Here is a 20,589-nt window from a genome sequence, read left to right on the forward strand (position 1 = left end):
CATTTCCCACATTACAACAGTGACTACACTTCAAAAGGTTGTAATCTCTGGATTACTCCCAGTGCCACGTGCTAGTGAGTATAGGAATAGGAGGATAGAGTAGATTAATGCGTGGCTAAAGAGTTGGTGCAGGAGGGAGGGCTTTAGATTCCTGGATCACTGGGTCTGCTTCTGGGGAAGGTGGGGCCTGTACAAGTCGGACAGGTTGCACCTGAACCGGAACGGGACCAAAATCCTTACGGGGAGGTTTGCTAGTACTGTTGGAGGGGGGGTGGGGTTTAAACTAACTTGGTAGGGGGATGGGATAGTGAGTGGAGCTATAGTAGGGGGTGATGCACAGCCAAATATAGAGGAAAAAACAAGTCAGCCTGGAAGGCAGAGCAAATATGTAACAACTCAAGGGAGTATGGCAAGGCTGGATGGCATTTATTTTAATGCAAGGAGTCTTGCGAGTAAGGCAGATGAATTGAAGGTGTTGATGAACACATGGGAGTATGATATTGTTGCTATCACGGAGACATGGTTGAGGGAGGGGCAAGACTGGCAGCTCAATATTCCAGGGTATAGAATCTTCAGGCAAGACAGAGGGGTGTGTAAAAGAGGAGGGGGTGTCGCAATATTAATCAAGGAGTCAATTACTGCTGTAAGGAGGGATGATATCTTAGCAGGTTCCTCTAATGAGGCCATATGGGTAGAACTTAAAAACAAAAAGGGGGCAAGCACTTTGCTGGGAGTGTACTATAGGCCCCCAAACAGTCAGGGGGAGATAGAGGAACAGATATGTCGGCAAATCTCGGAGAAGTGTAGAAATAATAGGGTAATAATAGTAGGGGATTTCAACTTCCCCAATATTAACTGGGATAGTCAGAGTGTGAAAGGCTTAGAGGGTGCAGAATTCTCAAAGTACATCCAGGAGAGCTTTTTGAGCCAGCATGTAGAAAGTCCTACAAGAGAGGGGGCGGTACTGGACCTATTTCTAGGGAATGTAGCTGGGCAAGTGGTAGAAGTGTCAGTAGGAGAGCATTTTAGTGACAGTGACCATAATTCGGTGAGATTTAAGGTAGTCATGGAAAAGGACAAAGATGGACCGGAAATAAAGGTTCTAAATTGGGGGAAGGCCGATTTTAATATGATAAGGCAGGATCTGGCCAAAGTGGATTGGGATCAGCTACTTGTAGGAAAATCCACATCGGAGCAATGGGAGTCTTTCAGAAAGGAAATAGAGAGAGTACAACACCAACATGTTCCCGTAAAGGTCAAGGGTGGGACCAACAAGCCCAGGGAACCTTGGATGTCCAGGGATATACAAGAATGGATTAGGAAAAAAAGGGAGGCTTTTGGCAGATACAAAAGACTAAAAACAGTGGAAGCCCTAGAGGAGTATAGAAAGTGCAGGGGGGTACTTAAAAAAGAAATTAGGAGAGCGAAGAGGGGGCATGAAAAAACACTGGCGGGCAAAATAAAGGAAAATCCCAAGGTGTTTTATAAGTATATTAATGGCAAGAGGATAACCAGGGAAAGAGTAGGGCCCATTAGGGACCAAAGTGGCAACCTGTGTGTAGAGCCGGAAGATGTTGGTGAGGTTTTAAATGAATATTTTGCATCTGTGTTCACTATGGAGAAGGGTGATGTAGGCATAGAAATCAGGCAGGAGGATTGTGATATACTTGAACAAATTAGCATTGAGAGGGAGGAGGTACTAGCGGTTTTAACGAGCTTAAAAGTGGATAAATCCCCAGGCCCAGACAAGATGTATCCCAGGCTGCTGTGTGAGGCAAGGGAGGAGATTGCAGGTGCTCTGACACAAATTTTCAGAACCTCTCTGTCCACAGGGGAGGTGCCAGAGGACTGGAGGACAGGTAACATAGTACCATTATTCAAGAAGGGTAGTAGGGATAAACCAGGGAATTATAGGCCAGTGAGCCTAACATTAGTGGTAGAGAAATTATTGGATAAAATTCTGAGGGACTGAATTAGTCTCCACTTGGAGAGGCAAGGATTAATCAAGGATAGTCAGCATGGCTTTGTCAGGGGGAGATCATGTCTAACCAATTTGATTGAATTTTTCAAGGGGGTGACTAGGTGTGTGGATGAGGGTAGTGCAGTTGATGTAGTCCACATGGACTTCAGTAAGGCTTTTGACAAAGTCCCGCATGGGAGACTGATCAAGAAAGTAAGAGCCCATGGGATCCAGGGCAATTTGGCACATTGGATCCAAAATTGGCTTCGAGGCAGGAGGCAAATGGTGATGGTCGAAGGTTGTTTTTGTGATTGGAAGCCTGTGTCCAGTGGTGTACCGCAGGGATCGGTGCTGGGTCCTTTGCTGTTTGTAGTGTACATTAATGATTTAGATACTAATGTAGGAGGTATGATTGGTAAGTTTGCAGATGACACGAAAATTGTTGGAGTGGTAAATAGTGAGGAGCGACGCCTCAGGCTACAGGACGATATAGACGGGTTGGTTAGATGGGCAGAACAATGCAAATGAAATTTAACCCTGAAAAGTGTAAGGTGGCGCATTTTGGGAGGACTAACAAGGCGAGGGAATACACAATAAATGGTAGGACCCTAGGAAGGACAGAGGATCAGAGGGACCTTGGTGTGCATGTACACAGATCCCTGCAGGCAGCAGGACAGATAGATAAGGTGGTTAAAAAGGCATATGGGATACTTGCCTTCATTAGCCGAGGCACAGAATATAAGAGCAGGGAGGTTATGATGGAGCTGTACAAAACGCTAGTTAGGCCACAGCTGGAATAATGTGTGCAGTTCTGGTCGCCACACTATAGGAAGGATGTGATTGCATTGGAGAGGGTGCAGAGGAGATTCACCAGGATGTTACCTGGGCTGGAGCGCGTCAGCTATGAAGAGAGACTGGACAGGCTGGGGTTGTTTTCCTTGGAGCAGAGAAGGCTGAGGGGGGACCTGATTGAGGTGTACAAAATTGTGAGGGGCATAGATAGGGTAGATAGAAAGGAACTTTTCCCCTTAGTAGAGGGGTCAATAACCAGGGGGCATAGTTTCAAGGTAAGGGGCAGGAGGTTGAGAGGGGATTTGAGGAAAAACCTTTTCACCCAGAGGGTGATTGGAATCTGGGACTCACTGCCTGAAAGGGTGGTAGAGGCAGGAACCCGCACAACATTCAAGAAGCATTTAGATGAGCACTTGAAACGCCATAGCATACAAGGCTATGGACCAAGTGCTGGAAAATGGGATTAGAATAGACAGGGCCTGATGGCTGGTATGGACTCGATGGGCCGAAGGGCCTCTTTCTGTGCTGTATGGCTCTATGGGGGAGAAATTTGGTTGTTAGCGCCACCGATTAACGCCTAAAGAGGCTGAGAAGTGGGGCGCTAGCCAATTTCCAGGCGGGCGCAAGGCGCCTAGCGCCTCGCTCCATATTGAGCATGCATTTAGCGCCGGCGCTAAATCTTAGCGCCCGCTCATGGGCGCAGGCTGATTATGACGTCATTTGAGTGTGCAACGCCTTTTGGGCGCCCCGGACCGGAAATTCAGTGGCGCCCCCCTCCGTAGCGCCTGGCGCTAATAGTGACAGCTCACCTGGACCTTACCAAGTCGCTCTCGGGCTGGAGGAGCGTTATTTAAAGGGGACTGGTGTGGTTTAAAAGCGGCAGCCATTTTTGGAGCACAACTTCCTCGAGAGCTACAAAGAGTTGCTGAGCTGCACACTGAGAGCCATTTGACCACTGAGCCAGCGCAGGCAGACGATCTTCAGCCTTCTGACCATTACCTTGCTGTTGGTGAGCCTTGACAACGGGGAACCTTCCTGTGGGCACTTATTATGGGGGCTGCATTGGAGGGGAACGTCCTGCTGCTGAATCATCTGGAAAGGGCACTGAGACGCTGGGAGAGGGGGGCGGGCATGGCCAGACGGAGGAGGGCCAACAGACGTCGCCACAGCAGACCTTACGCTGCCAGGGTTTTCCGACAGCAGTTTTCCTACATGAACATGCCGGAGGAGCAGTGCGTCAGAAGGCTGCGATTTAGAAAGGAGGTGGTGACTAAGCTGTGCCAGCTGCTTCAGCCAGATCTGCAGCCTCAGATAAGGTGCAGGACATCTCTGTCGGTGGCTGAGAAGATGCCTGCTGGCCTGAACTTCTACGCGAGCGGCTCTTCTCAGGCTGCGTGTCAGAGGCTGATCAGAAGTAGCTTCTAAGCCCCTCTCACGGAATGCTTGCTGCCATTCCAAGAACAGGAATGGAACCGGTCTGATACCCCCAAGCCTGTGAAGGGCAAGATGCATGTAAATAGCAGGCATAGCCATTGTGAATGAAGAAAGTGTTTCATTACACAAAATGTGGTTCCTTCAAACATGAGAAAGCTATGGCAACAGAAAGCAAAACTAATACACTGACACATAACTGCCTCTCACACCTGGGAGACTGTCCAAAACATAAATCACATTCCGACCATCTTCCTTGGCCTTGATTCCACTGCGCCAACCAAAGCATCCAATGCCCCATCAGTGAGGGGTTCCGCCCTCTGCCTCACCCTTTCCATGTCTTGCTAGGCTGGTGCGCCACAGGTAGGCTCCCACCACTTTGATGGCCTACAAGGCAGTGAGTGTGTCTGGTGATGCCAATTGACCTGCCCCTTTAAGAGCTGGCCGGCGCCAGTGTGTCTCAGGGAAAGTGATTATTGACAGCACCCTCGCTGCGCCCCGCCGCCGCAAAATTGGGTTGTGCCGCCGGGTTAGTGCCTTAAGAGTAGCGTGCAGCGCCTGATTTAGCGCCGTAATCACCTTTAGGGGCGCTGCAACCCAATATCGCGCTAGGTGGTGCTAAATTGCACCTGGCGCCAAACTTTGCGCATCGCCAGGACTAGCGCCCCAAACGCGGCTATACCAAATTTCTAGGCCTATGACTCTAAAAAGTACTTCATTGACTGTAAAGCACTTTGAGATGTCCGGTGGTCGTGAAAGGCACTATATAAATGCAAGTCTTTCTTATTTCTTTCATGGTCTTATTGAATGGTGGAGCAGGTGCGAGGGGCTGTATGCCCTACTCCAGCTCCTATTGCTTATGTTCTTATGTCTTATTTGTTATTATTCATTTTCAGGGTGTGGGCATCGCTGGCAAAGATGGGGATTTATTGCCCTTCCCATGCTCCCAGCAGTGTCCGGGAGATTAATCTTTAATTCCTGGAGGTTCCGAGACAATCCTGGCGACTTGGCAACCAGTCTGAATTTTTCTTGTCCTTTTCAAAATCGTGGAAAGAACAGGCCTGGTCAAAAGTTCCAAAATGAATGAGTATTTCCCCCACCTCACCCATGTTCAAATATCAACTGTGGCTCAATGAGTAGCGGTCTCGCCTCTTGATGTCAGAGAGTTGTTGGTTCAAGTCCCACTCCAATAGACCATGAGCAGAGAATCTAGGCTGACACTCCTCAGTGCAGTACTGAGGGAGCGCTGCACTGTTGGAGGTGCCGTCTTTCAGATGTGACAATAAACCGAGGCCCTGTCTACTCTCTCTAAGGTGGATGAAAAAGATCCCACGGGCACTATTTTGAAGAAGGACAGGACAGTTCTCCCCGGTGTCCTGGGGCCAATATTTATCCCTCAACCAACATCACTGAAATAAACAGATTCTCTGGTCATGATCACATTGCTGTTTGTGGGAGCTTGCTGTGTGCAAATTGGCTGTTACGTTTCTTATATTACAACAGTGACTACACTTCAATGGCTGTGAAGCGCTTTGGGACATCCTGAGGTTGTAAAAGGCGCTATATAGATGCAATTTTTTAAAAAAACACTGAGTGGAAGTAAATGGAGGCAACAAGCACCTCCTACAAGAAAAAGAGGAACCGATGAATGGCAAAAAAGAGAAGGTTTTTGAAAAAGAGAGACAAACAATAGAATTTCACTCACATTTCCATGGTGACGCACTAACCTTTCCATTGGAATCCTTCGGCTGCAATCCAAAAGCTCGGACAACATAGACCCTGACCAGACACTCCTGGAGTCCGCTGGCTGGGAGTTGGTGGAACTGGCGAGGTGGGTTGGGCACAGAGGGGTCATCGGGAAGGGCATAGATCTTGAAGCTCCCCTGAAGGTAGCAACAGCATTCAGTTAGGAACAGGAGTACAACCATTCAGTTGCTGAGGATACTGCCCCGCCTGTTAATGCGCCACACAATGCTGGAACTGCGCAGGTTCATCCACTGTTAGGGGGTTTAAGCTGAGGCGCTGGTAGTTTGTGGGAGCTTGCTGTGCGCAAATTAGCTGTCACACTTCAAAAGTACACAACTGGAGTTCAAAAGAGCTCAGCCACAACTGACGTTGGACTAAATAGTTGATAGTTACCTGTTTTATCATATTCTCCTTCTTGATAAGAGATGTGACATTGCCTACCCACCAGGTCCCTGGCAAAATTTACAGATAACTAACCACCATCTCAAGTCATTGGGCAGGAGTCAAAGGCAGGGACCATGTCTGGTTTTCTTTTCCCCAACTGGTTTCAAAGGTGGCGAGACAAATTGCACCATCCTGCCTCCTGCTTATCTTAGTAACTCAGCACATACTCGGAACTGACTCCATCCAAGACAAAGCAGCCCGCTCGATTGGCACTGTATCGATTTGTATGTGGGTTCAATGACGACACATTCATGAAAGAGATCTCTTTTTATCTAAAGTATGTTCAACTCAGTTAACAGCATTACAGGAGACACCATGCTTGTGATCCATCTAAAAGCGAAACTAAAACTAAACTGCTTGTCTCTGTCACATGCCCTCTGCTGGTCAGGCACAAGCAATCAATCAGGCAAATATGCTGGTAAGGCATAAATAATCAAACAGGCAAATACCATCACTATTTGCTGATATCATTACAGGCACCACATCCACCACCTTAAACATTCACTCCCTCCACCACCGGCGCACCGTGGCTGCAGTGTGGACCATCTACAAGATGCATTGCAGCAACTCGCCAAGGCTTCTTCGGCAGCACCTCCCAAACCCGCGACCTCTTCCACCTAGAAGGACAAGGGCAGCGGGCGCATGGGAACACCACCACCTCCAAGTTCCCCTCCAAGTCACACACCATCCTGACTTAGAAGTATATCGGCCGTTCCTTCATCGTCGCTGGGTCAAAATCCTGGAACTCCCTCCCAAACAGCGCTGTGGGAGCACCTTCACCACACGGGCTGCAGCGGTTCAAGAAGGCGGCTCACCACCACCTTCTCAAACGCAATAAATGCTGGCCTTGCCAGCGACGCCCACATAGGAACGAATATAAAGAAACTGAATCTGAGACCTTCCATTGTGTATATCTCAGAGGTACACCAAGCGATGCCATGAACCGTTAGACCATTGGCGACACAATAGCAAAATACTGCAGATGCTGGAAATCTGAAATAACAACAGGAAGTGCTGGAAGCACTCAGCAGGCCAGTGGAGAGAGAGAAAAACAGAGTCAACGTTTCAGGTCTGAGACCCTTCGTCAGAACTGGAAAAAGGGACTGACATAAGAAAACTACTAAGCCCTTGGTTTGAGTGTAAAACAAGGCTTTAATCAACTGTTTCACAACCATGAGTTCTAGTTACATCACTAGTTCCTGGTTACAAAAACGTCCTGAGCAAGCTGGGCCCACGCCCGAATATTTATACTTTCCTTGGGCGGCGCCACCAGCTGGCCGCCCAGTGTTATCTCATGAGTCATTTCTACATGAATGGTAAAATTCATGACAGGGACCACTGGCGAGGCTGGTCCTGGTCCTCTTTGTGGCTTTGGCGTTCCATGCTGTTGGCCTTGGCCTTTCACCTCGGATTCTCCGGCAAAAAAAACCACAGCCCAAAGCACAAACACAGAACATCACCAAGGATGGGTGCCCATGAACCTGTTCCCTCACCTTGAATTCTCCCACCACCGAGGGGTCCTCATCTTCGTCCTCGGTCTTCCCGCGATGCAGCACGAAGGTACGGCAGAAATCCGTTAACCCTTCAAATTCCTTGACTTTCTCCAGCTCAACTTCGTAAACCTGTGGAACAAGAGGGCGGAAAACAATGAGAGCCCCTCACTGCCAGCCGAGGGTCCCACCAGGACGCAGGCTCGCTGAGCAAGAGCTTGCCACTTCCCATTCACAAAATTACTACTTAAACTTCGACAGGAATATTGGCTCCTGGCTCTTTCAAGAACCGTTTGACCATTAAATGCATGAAAATGTTGGTTTACACAGAACATGATGTAAATCCTATCACTGTGCATAACCGAGTAAAACTTACGAGAAGCAAAGTCACGAGTCAACATCACGAGTGGGGCGTACGTCAAAGATTATTGCGTCCATTTTTACAAGCGTGAAACAGGCACAACGATGACAAATCTAGCAGTGGGATGGCTCGCTGAATGATTCTGTGCCCGGTTTCAGGCGCTAGTGAATTTCAGGCCCCTAGGGAGTCATTGTGAAGTACCCTATCAAATGCCGTACATTAAAAATTAATCTAAGGGACACAGGAACGTAGGAGCAGGAGAAGGCCTTTCAACCCCTCGAGCCTGTTCCGCCATTCAATAAGATCATGGCTGATCTGTGACCTAACTCCATATACCCGCCTTTGCCCCATCTCCCTTAATACCTTTGGTTAACAAAAATCGATCAATCTCAGATTTAAAATTAACAATTGACCCAGCATCAATTGCCGTTTGCAGAAGAGAGTTCCAAACTTCTACCACCCTTTGTTTGTCAAAGTTGTTGCGTCCGTGTATAATAAGACACAGACTGCGGAGAACGGTACAACAGGTGTTTACTCAACGTGGCTCACACTGCAACTGAACTGTACAGATTACTACTCAGGGCTATATACAGGTGTGGTCACTGCCGGTACTGCAGTATACATGAGCTGTAAAAGATAGTTCCCCACTTAAAGGTATATACATTACAGAAGTGTTTCCTAACTTCACTCCTGAAAGGTCTGGCTCTAATTTTAGACTGCGCCCCCTCGTCCTTTTCTCCCCAGCCAGCGGAGATAGTTTCTCTCTATCTACCCTATCAGTTCCCCTTAATATCTTGAAAACTTTGATCAGATCGCCCCATAACTTTCTAAATTCCCAAGCCTAGTTTGTGTAATCGCTCCTTGTAACTTTAAATCTTGGTAAAGAATTAACCAAAGCGATGTTGGAAATGAGATAAATAGGTGGGGGGAAAATTCAGTTGGTTTGTGCCTCCCGTTAACGCCTTAAGAGGGCACTAATGGGGCGCAAAGCAACTAGCGCCCGTGCGCGGCGATGTTTGCGCCACTCACGAAATTAACTAGACATTTTGTGGCGGCGCTAAACACTACCGCCACGATCTCCTGCGCCGGCAGATCATGACGTCAGTCGAGTGCGCAACGCCCCGGTAGCACCCCGGACCGGATACTGTGTGGCGCCCCCTGCCTTACTGCCTGCCGCTAGCAATGACAGGTTGAGGGGAGCGTTTTGCAGTCAGGAACGGACTGGGGGAGCGCTATTTAAAGGAGACCGCTTCCTGCCTTTTTTTGTTGGTGATATTTTCGCACCACGCATTCTGAGAGAGAGAGAGAGAGACTTCTGGAGAGATTCAACGCTGTGTGAAGGAGTTTTGGGTACTGAGCAGCACTTTGCAGGTTCATTTTGATTTGCCCTTCCTTTCGATTTAGAAGAGACTGTGGGGGCTGCACTCTGAGCTCTTTCCCTGGGCCTCTCCATTGTTCTTTCCAGTAGATTTGATGTACAGGTCGCTCCAGGCCGAGATTCAAGGCTGCAATGAGCAGGGTGTGGATGGAGAGCAAGATCAACCCTACCCTTTAAGAACTGGCCGGCGCCAGTGTGTCTGTGTTCCATTGCTGACTGGCCTCACATGAGCTTCGCCAGCGCTCTGAGGTAGTGCCTCGCTCCTCGGCCTTTGCAACTTAAGAGAGGTGTGTAGCGCCTGATTTAGCGCTCCAATCACCTCCAGGGGCGATAAAAGCCAAGTTTGCAGTCAGAGGCGATAATTAGCGCCAGGCGCTAAACTTTGCGCACGACCGATAATTGCACCCCAAAGAGGGCAATACTGAATTTCTCCCCCGGTGAGTTTAATGGTTTGAGGGAAGCCAGGGGGCGTCAGGAATGCGACATGATCCTTCGTTGGGTTTTGAGGGTTTTGAACCTTTACATTTCAAACATTCTCTTTAATCTGTCAGTATTAAGCACTTGGAGTGTTTCCATTCAGAAATGTAGTGAGTGTTCATTTCTCCTCAAGTATTGCCCGTCTCCCAAATGTTCTCAACATATCAGAGTAAAGGTTGGGTCTCAGTGCTCCGGACATGCCTTACAGCGGTCATGTCTGACATTGGTGCAGCTGCAACAACACTCAAGAAGCTTAACACTATCCAGGTCAAAGCAGCCCGCTTGATCGGCACCCCATCCGTTGACCTAAACATTCACTCCCTCCACCACCGGCGCACCGTGGCTGCAGTGTGTACCATCCACAAGATGCACTGCAGCAACTCGCCAAGACTTCTTCGGCAGCACCTCCCAAACCCACAACATCCACCACCTAGAAGGACAAGGGCAGCAGGTGCACGGGAACACCACCACCTCCAAGTCACACACCATCCCGGCTCTAACAATTGTACAGCACTATTGGTAGCATCATGGTCTATTATCAGATAATAATATTTTGGGACACAGTATGTGAGTAATTTGAGACATGTCATGTGGTGAGTGTAGCGAGCTCGGGAAGAACAGGTGACTTTGGAGCTATGTCTCCCAAAGCTCTCCATCACTGCTGGGTTTCCTCACCTCATGTCTGGGTCTGTTGTAGACTCATTAGTGGAGATAGATTGCCGTGATTAGTCAACAACTCCACTATTGTAGTGTCGTGCGACTACCAGGATGGTAGAAGGCGAACTCGATGGACCTTGGTCTAGCAAGTCCTATGTACCTATCTTGGCCCCCATTTTTAATACACCCAATTCATTGCAGTCTAGAACTGGGACAGCTGCAGTGTCGGCCATGTTTGCATATCGTGGATGTCTCATAACTGTCTTACAAAACAAGGTCAACATAGAAACATAGAAAAATAGAAAAATAGGAGGAGGAGTAGGCCATTCGGCCCTTCGAGCCTGCTCCGCCATTCAATATGATCATGGCTGATCCTCTATCTCAATGCCATATTCCAACTCTCTCCCCATACCCTTAATGCCTTTTGTGCCTAGAAATCCATCTATCTCCTTCTTAAATATATTCAGTGACTTGGCCTCCACAGCCTTCTGTGGTAGAGAATTCCACAGGTTCACCACCCTCTGAGTGAACAACCTCAATGCTTTTTCCACTAACCAACACGGGAGACCAACTCAAGTCTGCTGGCTTTCCTAGCATCCAGAGGCTCATCGATTGCATCCATGTTGTTATTCAGAGCCCTGTGTACAATACTGTGTCCTGTCTGAACCGAAAGAGATTTTATTCTCCCAAATGTCCAGCTGGTGTGAGACCAGGGGCAGAGAATCATGCAGCTCAATATCTGCTACCCTGGAACATCGCATCAACGTTATCCTTGTTTGTAGAGGAAAGTGAAAAAAACGTAAGGATGTAAGGATGGCTTCGGAAAATGATGAAAAGTGAATGAGAAACGTGAAAGAGTCAGTGGGGCAAGAATGAGTGGATTACATAGAAACATAGAAGATAGGAGCAGGAGTAGGCCATTCGGCCCCTCGAGCCTGTTCCACCATTTAATGAGACCATGGCTGATCAACCAAATTCAGTACCCTGTCCCTGCCATCTCCCCATATCCCTTGATCCCTTTAGCCTTAAGAAATATATCGAACTCCTTCTTGAATATATTTAATGAATTGGCCTCCACTGCCTTCTGTGGTAGAGAATTCCACAGGTTCACCACTCTCTGGGTGAAGAAATTCCTCCTCATCTCAGTCCTAAATGGCTTACCCCTTATCCTTAGACTGTGACCCCTGGTTCTGGACTCCCCTGCCATCGGGAACATCCTTCCTGCATCTAGTCTGTCTAGTCCTGTTAGAATTTTATAAGTTTCAGTGAGATCCCCTCTCATTCTTCTAAACTCCAGCGAGTATAAGCCCAATCGACCCAATCTCTCCTCATATGTCATTCCTGCCATCCCAGGTATCAGTCTGGTGAATCTTCGCTGCACTCTCTCCATGGCAAGAACATTCTTCCTCAGATAAGGTGACCAAAACTGCACACAATACTCAAGATGTGGTCTCACCAAGGCCCTGTACAACTGCAGCAAGACATCCTTGCTCCTGTACTCGAATCATCTCGCTATGAAGGCCAACATACCATTTGCCTTCTTAACCGCCTGCTGCACCTGCATGCTTACCTTCAGCGATTGGTACACAAGGACACCCAGGTCTCATTGCACTTCCCCTTTTCCCAATCTATTGCCCTTCAGATAATAATCTGCCTTCCTGTTCTTGCCACCAAAGTGGATAACCTCACATTTATCCACGTTATGTTGCATCTGCCATGCTTCTGCCCAATCACCCAACCTGTCCAAATCATACTGGAGTTTCTCGGCATCCTCCTCACAGCACACACGCCCACCCAGCTTTGTGTCATCTGCAAACTTGGAGATATTGCATCTAGTTCCCTCGTCTAGATCATTAATATATATTGTGAAATGAGGAAATATGAGGAACATCAAACAATCTGAGGAACAGTGATGAAGAATGCCAGAGTAAGTGGAGTGTTATGAAGTGTTAGCAGAATATGGTGGACAGTTGATCGAATACATTGAAGAGCTAGTGAAGAATATAGAAGAGTTAATGGGGTGTGTTTGAAGAGTTAGCGGAGCTAATGGGTTTCCACACAAAGGGGAGTGGAAATGTGGAACTCACTCCCCCAAAAGGCTGTGGATGCTGGGACCATTGAGATTTTCAAGACTAAGATTGATAGATTTTTTGTTGGGTAAGAGTATCAAGGGATATGGAGCAAAGGAGGGAAAATGGAGTTAAGGTGCCGATCAGCCATGATCTAATTGAATAGTGGTGCATGTCCGAGGGACTGAATGGCCTCCTCCTGTTCCTAATGTGAAAAGAATGAGAGGTGATCTCATTGAAACATACAAGATTCTGAGGGGGATTGACAGGGTAGATACTGAGAGGTTGTTTCCCCTGGCTGGAGTGTCTAGAACTAGGGGGCACAGTCTCAGGATAAGGGCTCGGCCATTTAAGACTGAGATGAGGAGGAATTTCTTCACTAAAAGGGTGGTGAATCTTTGGAATTCTCTACCCCAGAGGGCTGCTGAGTCGTTGAGTATATTCAAGGCTGAGATAGATAGATTTTTGGACTCTAGGGGAATCAAGGGATTGGGCGGGAAAGTGGAGTTGAGGTCGATGATCAGCCATGATCTTATTGACTGGCGGAGCAGGCTCGAGGGGCCGAATGGTCTACTCCTGCTCCTAATTCTTATGTTCCAATGATACCTGGGAGACCAAGGCTTCTGATCGCAGCCAACATTTATAATACCCTTGACAGTATAGATTGTACACAGTCTGTTAGAAGGTATGGGTTTGATGGGGTGAGTGGTGTTTTCTCAATCCGCACTTTCTTAAGGGAGTGAACCTTTGGCTTAGTGGTAGCATTCACCCCTCTGGGCCAGGAGGTGAAGGGTTCGAGCCCCACCCCAGACAGCCCCGGCGAGTGGAGACCAGAACACCAGCTCTCAATACTGGCATGTGTCTGACGGGTGCGAGTGGCCTTTCCATCGTGAAGGGGGGCCATTGTAAAAACTCTTTAACCTTGGCTTCAGCCCAATTCTTGTTGCTAATGCGCCTATAACACCTGGAAGGCCACGGCTACTCACTGCAGCCAATGCTGATAATGCCCTTGGCAGTATAGATTGTACAGAGTATGGCAGGTCCTACCTCCAGCGTGTCAAAGCCTTTATCCAGGTAAGTTCCACACTTGTTGTTCTCACCTGTCGACGCGTAGAACTTGCTCCACCAGTCAACAAATTCATCTTCCTAAAAAAACAAACATCATCATCCATGGCAAGTCCACTCAACGAGGACTTGGCATCAAAAGAACACAGTGCCTGGTGTCAAATGTCACGTCTATCTTGGTCGTGCTCTTAGCATTACGCCCCAGATCAACACATTCCCTGAAGATCGGCCCCTTTATCTTTCCTACATGGCTGATGGGGGCGTAAACAATGGGGGCGGAATTGGTCCTGGATGATAACGCGAAATGGGCCCGTTTTAACACCCCGCTCAGGTTTCTTTCCCGTTGACTTTAACACTAAACTGATTCATTGGTCATTTATCCCATTGCTGTTGGTGGCAAGTTTGTCAAAACCCCAGCCTTCTCCCTTTTTACATCCCCTTTCCCTGACTCACCCTTGGTGTCCTGTTTGGCCCTGAGCTGAGATTCAACCACCACATCCTGTCCACCCCCAAGACTGCCCATCTCCACCTCCACAGCAGCAATCACTCCTGCCTTACCCTCACCCCTCGGCCATGCCTTAACCTCACCCAGGCTCAGGTCCTCCAATGCTCTCCGTCTGTTATCTCACGCTCCATCTCACTCCATCCACATCCTATCCCAGGCTAAGTCCAGTTCACCTACCACTCCTGACCTCACTAAGCTCAATGGCTCACTGTTCCCCCAGTGCAACATATTGAGTGTCACAATGGCCTTGCCCCCATCTTACCTCCGAAACCTCCCGTCTCCGAACACTGGCTTCCTGCTCATCCCTCATCATCCCCCACCTCATTGGTTGTAGAGCCATGTCATCTAGTCCCGACAGCGGTCTCCTTACCCTGCTCCATTTCCCTACCTCACTCTACACCTTCAAAAACATCCTCAAAGCCGACCTCATCATCTGCACTGTCACTCAGCATCCCGTACTCATCTCCTGCTGTTGCTCAGTGCCTGCTTCACCCTCTCCATTGTGAAGTACCTTGGGATACTTCCGGTATTAAATGCAATTTGTTGTCTGTTGCCATGGTCCACAAGTTACAGAAGTTAACCGTTCCATTTCTCTGAGACATTTAGCATCACGAACAGTATAATACTGCAATTAATGGCAGGAGGAACCCTGCAATGGATAATTCTTACAAAAAGTCAAATATCTTCCAAAAACATATATTTTCCATCCCCATCAAATTGATCGATGTCACCGCCAGGGAATGGAACACTTTACATCTGAAGCATCAAACACTCCCAGGGCAGGTACAGCACGGGTAAAGCTCCCTCTCCGCTGTCCCATCAAACACTCCCAGGGCAGGTACAGCACGGGTTAGATACAGAGTAAAGCTCCCTCTACACTGTCCGATCAAACACTCCCAGGGCAGGTACAGCACGGGGTTAGATACAGAGTAAAGCTCCCTCTACACTGTCCCATCAAACACTCCCAGGGCAGCTACAGCACGGATTAGATACAGATTAAAGCTCACTCTACACTGTCCCTTCAAACACTCCCAGGGCAGGTACAGCACGGGTTAGATACAGAGTAAAACTCCCTCTACACTGTCCCATCAAACACTCCCAGGGCAGGTACAGCACGGGTTAGATACAGAGTAAATCTCCCTCTACACTGTCCCATCAAACACTCCCAGGGCAGGTACAGCACGGGTTAGATACAGAGTAAAGCTCCCTCTACACTGTCCCATCAAACACTCCCAGGGCAGGTACAGCACGGGTTAGATACAGAGCAAAGCTCCCTCTACACTGTCCCATCAAACACTCCCAGGGCAGGTACAGCACAGGTTAGATACAGAGTAAAGCTCCCTCTACACTGTCCCATCAAACACTCCCAGGGCAGGTACAGCACGGGTTAGATACAGAGTAAAGCTCCCTCTACACTGTCCCATCAAACACTCCCAGGACAGGTACAGCATGGGTTAGATACAGAGCAAAGCTCCCTCTACACTGTCCCATCAAACACTCCCAGGACAGGTACAGCACGGGTTAGATACAGAGTAAAGCTCCCTCTACACTGTCCCATCAAACACTCCCAGGGCAGGTACAGCACGGGTTAGATACAGAGCAAAGCTCCCTCTACACTGTCCCATCAAACACTCCCAGGGCAGTTACAGCACAGGTTAGATACAGAGTAAAGCTCCCTCTACACTGTCCCATCAAACACTCCCAGGGCAGGTACAGCATGGGTTAGATACAGAGTAAAGCTCCCTCGACACTGTCCCATCAAACACTCCCAGGGCAGGTACAGCACGGGTTAGATACAGAGCAAAGCTCCCTCTACACTGTCCCATCAAACACTTCCAGGGCAGGTACAGCACAGGTTAGATACAGAGCAAAGCTCCCTCTACACTGTCCCATGAAACACTCCCAGGGCAGGTAGAGCACGGGTTAGATACAGAGTAAAGCTCCCTCTACACTGTCCCATCAAACACTCCCAGGGCAGGTAGAGCACGGGTTAGATACAGAATAAAGCTCCCCCTACACTGTCCCATGAAACACTCCCAGGGCAGGTACAGCACAGGTTAGATACAGAGTAAAGCTCCCTCTACACTGTCCCATCAAACACTCCCAGGGCAGGTACAGCGCGGGTTAGATACAGAGTAAAGCTCCCTCTACACTGTCAAATCAAACACTCCCAGGGCAGGTACAGCACGGGTTAGATACAGAGTAAAGCTCCCTCTACACTGTCCCATCAAACACTCCCAGGGCAGGTACAGCATGGGTTAGATACAGAGTAAAGCTCCCTCTACACTGTCCCATCAAACACTCCCAGGGCAGGTACAGCATGGGTTAGATACAGAGTAAAGCTCCCTCTACACTGTCCCATCAAACACTCCCAGGGCAGGTACAGCATGGGTTAGATACAGAGTAAAGCTCCCTCTACACTGTCCCATCAAACACTCCCAGGGCAGGTACAGCACGGGTTAGATACAGAGTAAAGCTCCCCCTACACTGTCCCATCAAACACTCCCAGGGCAGGTAGAGCACGGGTTAGATACAGAATAAAGCTCCCTCTACACTGTCGCATCAAACACTACCGGGGCAGGTACAGCACGGGTTAGATACAGAATAAAGCTCCCTCTACACTGTCCCATCAGACACCCCCTAGGTCCAGGACCAGTGTACTCCAATACAATATAAGGCTCTTGTACTCTACCCAACTTGTTTGAGCACCAACTTCAGAAGAACACATCTTGCCAAACCGGTGTGATGCTTTTCCACTGCCACAACAGCCGTTGATGTGACTCTCTTGTGTGAGATTATGAAGTCTGTGCTAGTTGGTGCAGAATTGGGAGGCAGCTTTGGGCTGTAACTTTTGGGCCCACTCCCAGTAGCAACTGGGCTAAGCCGAGCCTAAATAAGCCACAGCTGTTGTTGTTTCATTTCACGGGAAAAGCCTACAATGGGATGTCTAGTTTGGCCGTCCATCCGATGGCCTCCTGAGATGCCGAGTGGAGAAATGAGGTGCCTCCCACAACAGATCTCAGTGGGCAGGTTGATGTGAGGTGTTCCACGGTCTGGGACTCGTGGCCACAGTCGCACTTCGGGTCGTCCCTTGTCTTCCACTGGTGGAGCAGGTGGCCGCACCGTCCGTACCCCGTGCGGATTGGGTGGAGCGCCGTCCAATGTCTGCGAGGGAGGTCGGAGCCAGGCACCTCTGCTGTTGGGTCAGTGATGAGGTGTTGGCTCTTTACGTTGCATGCCTCCCACGATTCCGTCCGTCTGGATAGTGGGTGGATACCAGCGGCGTGAATATTAGCTGCTGTTTCCCAGAACGGTCAGCGCGATTTTAAGCGCTTTCGTGGTGGGTTTTTCAAGTCTTCGTGAACGGGAATGTCGGTGTTGCTGATGATTTTTTCCATCTCACGGAGCATGGTGGCGACGCGGCGAATGGCAGGCGGGGCAATGTGGGACAGCACCGGGAACCACTCAGTTGGAGTGGGCTTGAGCGACCCTGACACTGTCCTCACGGCGGCGTTTAGCTGCTCCTCCATGACCTTCGTGTGTCTGCTGCAGGACCATGAGGCAGAGCAGCGTTCTGCAGCAGCGTGGACGAGGGCCGCTGTTACGGTGCAAAGTGTTCTGGCTCTGCTCCCCCATGATGTTCCAGCGAGTTTGGCTATTAGTCCAGATCAGGAGACACAATTTGCATCAAAATATCACTGTGCCAAGAAAACCCAATGATTTGCAACGGATCTCCAATTACTTGACCGTGCTACTCTACCCATGGAAAGGACAGCAGCTCTGAAGAACAGGCTGATCTGAAAATCCCTCCTAAACCTCACCACCTCTCTCTCCTCCTTTAAGACGCTCCTTAAAACCTACCTCTTTGACCAAGCTTTTGGTCACCTGCCCTAATATCTCCTTATGTGGCTCGGTGTCAAATTTAGCTTGATAATCACTTCTGTGAAGTGCCTTGGGATGTTTTACTGTGTTAAAGGCGCTATATAAATGCAAGTTGTTGTTGTGTCCTGTTGACCAGAAACTACACAAAAGTTACAAACTGTAAACAGGCCATTCGGCCCAACCAGTCTGTGTAGGCATTTACCCTCCACATGAGCAAATAGTTCTAATCACACTTTCCCGCCCTGTTCCCATGTCGGTTCATCCCCCTCTCCAATCCAATCTTGAATGTTGACATAGTTTCTGCCTCAACCACTCACCCTGGGAGTGAATCCCACAGCCTCACAACTCTCAGTGTGTGAAGAGGTTTCTCCTGCCCTCTGTTCTAAATCTCTCACATTTAATCATTTATCTACGGCCCCTCGTTCTCGAAACCCCCTCCCCCCAGCCCAACCACCTGGCTCCGACCTCCCTCGCAGACATTGGACGGCGCTCCGCCCAATCCGCACGGGGTACGGACGGTGCGATCACCTGCTCCACCAGTGGAAGATGAGGGACGACCCGAAGTGCGACTGTGGCCACGAGTCCCAGACCGTGGAACACCTCACATCAACCTGCCCACTGAGATCTGTTGCGGGAGGCACCTCATTTCTCCACTCGGTATCTCAGGAGGCCATCGGATGGACAGCCAAACTAGACATCCCATTGTAGGCTTTTCCCGTGAAATGAAACAACAACAGCTGTGGCTTATTTAGGCTCGGCTTAGCCCAGTTGCTACTGGGAGTGGGCCCAAAAGTTACAGCCCAAAGCTGCCTCCCAATTCTGCACCAACTAGCACAGACTTCATAATCTCACACAAGAGAGTCACATCAACGGCTGTTGTGGCAGTGGAAAAGCATCACACCGGTTTGGCAAGATGTGTTCTTCTGAAGTTGGTGCTCAAACAAGTTAGGTAGAGTACAAGAGCCTTATACAGGAAACTTTGTGATATCCGGCACCGACGGGACCGAGCTGTTGCCGATCTATCAAAACTGCCGGACATACAAAGTTAATGTTGAAGCATACGGAGGTTTTCATCTCCGTATCTGACAACAAACACTGTTGCTTAGCAACAGCTTCTAAACAGTCGGCCGCAGCTGCAAGCGTCTCTAGCTGAAGCTGTTGCTATAGCTACAGACCTTGCAGTGCCTGACTGGGGAAAAAAAAAAAGCAACGAGAACTAAAAAAACTTATAGAAAACGGCTCCTGATTTTTGCCATTAGATCGAGTATTCCAGACATATAACCTCCGGATAAACCAAAGTTTCCTGTATTGTATTGGAGTACACTGGTCCTGGACCTAGGGGGTGTTTGATGGGACCTTAATATCAAAAAATCTATCGATCTCTGTCTTGAATATACTCAATGACTGAGCATTGAAAAATGGCGCCACCAACACTTCAGTGACACAGGCTCTGAACTCACCCCAAAATAAAGAGGTTAAAGTTCAACTACACTTTCCCCACAACCCCTCCCTCACCACCCCTCAGCCACCATCCTCCGAAAAAAATTGGGGAACAACCAGCTAGGTCTCTTTGCTCCTTCTGACTGTTCCAAGGGGGCATCAGAATTCAAGAGATTATCGCTTTCGTTCAAGCATCGGATGGTAAGTGATACTCGCGCGAGTTGTTAATGACTCCGTGAAACTCACCCACATGGTCTCCCGAGTCTGCCAGTGTAACGATGCAATGAAGATAAAAACATCAGTTAGTAGAGGAGTTAGCAAGTAGGCACCGACTCACTCCACAAATGCAATGGGGTCAGCTTCCGATTCAGCAGCGAGTGGACGGGTGTGGGTTTGGGCAGGAACAATCCCATCGAGTTTGGATCTAAAACTGGATGTCGGCATCAATTTCTTTCTTTTCCCTACATCCTTCAGTTTTTTTTTAACTCCAGTCTCCCTCTGATTTACTCCCTGTACCCATCCTCTCCAGAATCGTGACCGGGTTATGTAAAAGAATAAAGAAAGACTTGCATTTCTACAGCGCCTTTCACGACCTCAGGACGTCCCAAAGCGCTTTACTGCCAATGAAGTACTTTTTGAAGCGTAGTCACTGTTGTCATGTAGGAAACACGGCACCCAATTTGCGCACAGCAAGATCCCACCAGATCTCCCCACTGGCAACAGGGGATCGCGGAATTTACCCTTAAGATAGGCTCAGTGGGTAGCACTTTTGCCTCTGAGTCAGAAGGTTGTGGGCTCAAGTCCCACTCCAGAGACTGGAGTGCAAAATCTAGGCTGATACTCCCAGTGCAGTACTGAGGGAGTGCTGCACTGTCAGAGGTGCTGTCTTTCA

At 48.8% G+C, this 20,589-nt stretch overlaps 1 protein-coding gene across 6 annotated transcripts in view; it reads right to left on the reverse strand.

Annotated features, from left to right (window-relative positions):
• dysf (dysferlin, limb girdle muscular dystrophy 2B (autosomal recessive)) overlaps positions 1-20,589 on the reverse strand; it is a 456,546-nt gene that overhangs the window by 42,461 nt on the left and 393,496 nt on the right. For all 6 annotated transcript variants that reach the window (XM_085975973.1, XM_085975981.1, XM_085976004.1 and 3 more), the window contains 3 exons: positions 13,853-13,951; positions 7,867-7,995; positions 5,911-6,066 (listed from right to left, as the gene is read on the reverse strand). In XM_085975973.1, the coding sequence (XP_085832099.1) occupies positions 5,911-6,066; positions 7,867-7,995; positions 13,853-13,951 (384 nt within the window). The remainder of the gene's footprint in view (positions 1-5,910; positions 6,067-7,866; positions 7,996-13,852; positions 13,952-20,589) is intronic.

This window comes from Somniosus microcephalus, chromosome 2 (assembly GCF_052327205.1).
Source record: "Somniosus microcephalus isolate GS21.2 chromosome 2, FLI_Smic_1.0, whole genome shotgun sequence".
NCBI classification, from domain to species: Eukaryota; Metazoa; Chordata; class Chondrichthyes; order Squaliformes; family Somniosidae; genus Somniosus; species Somniosus microcephalus.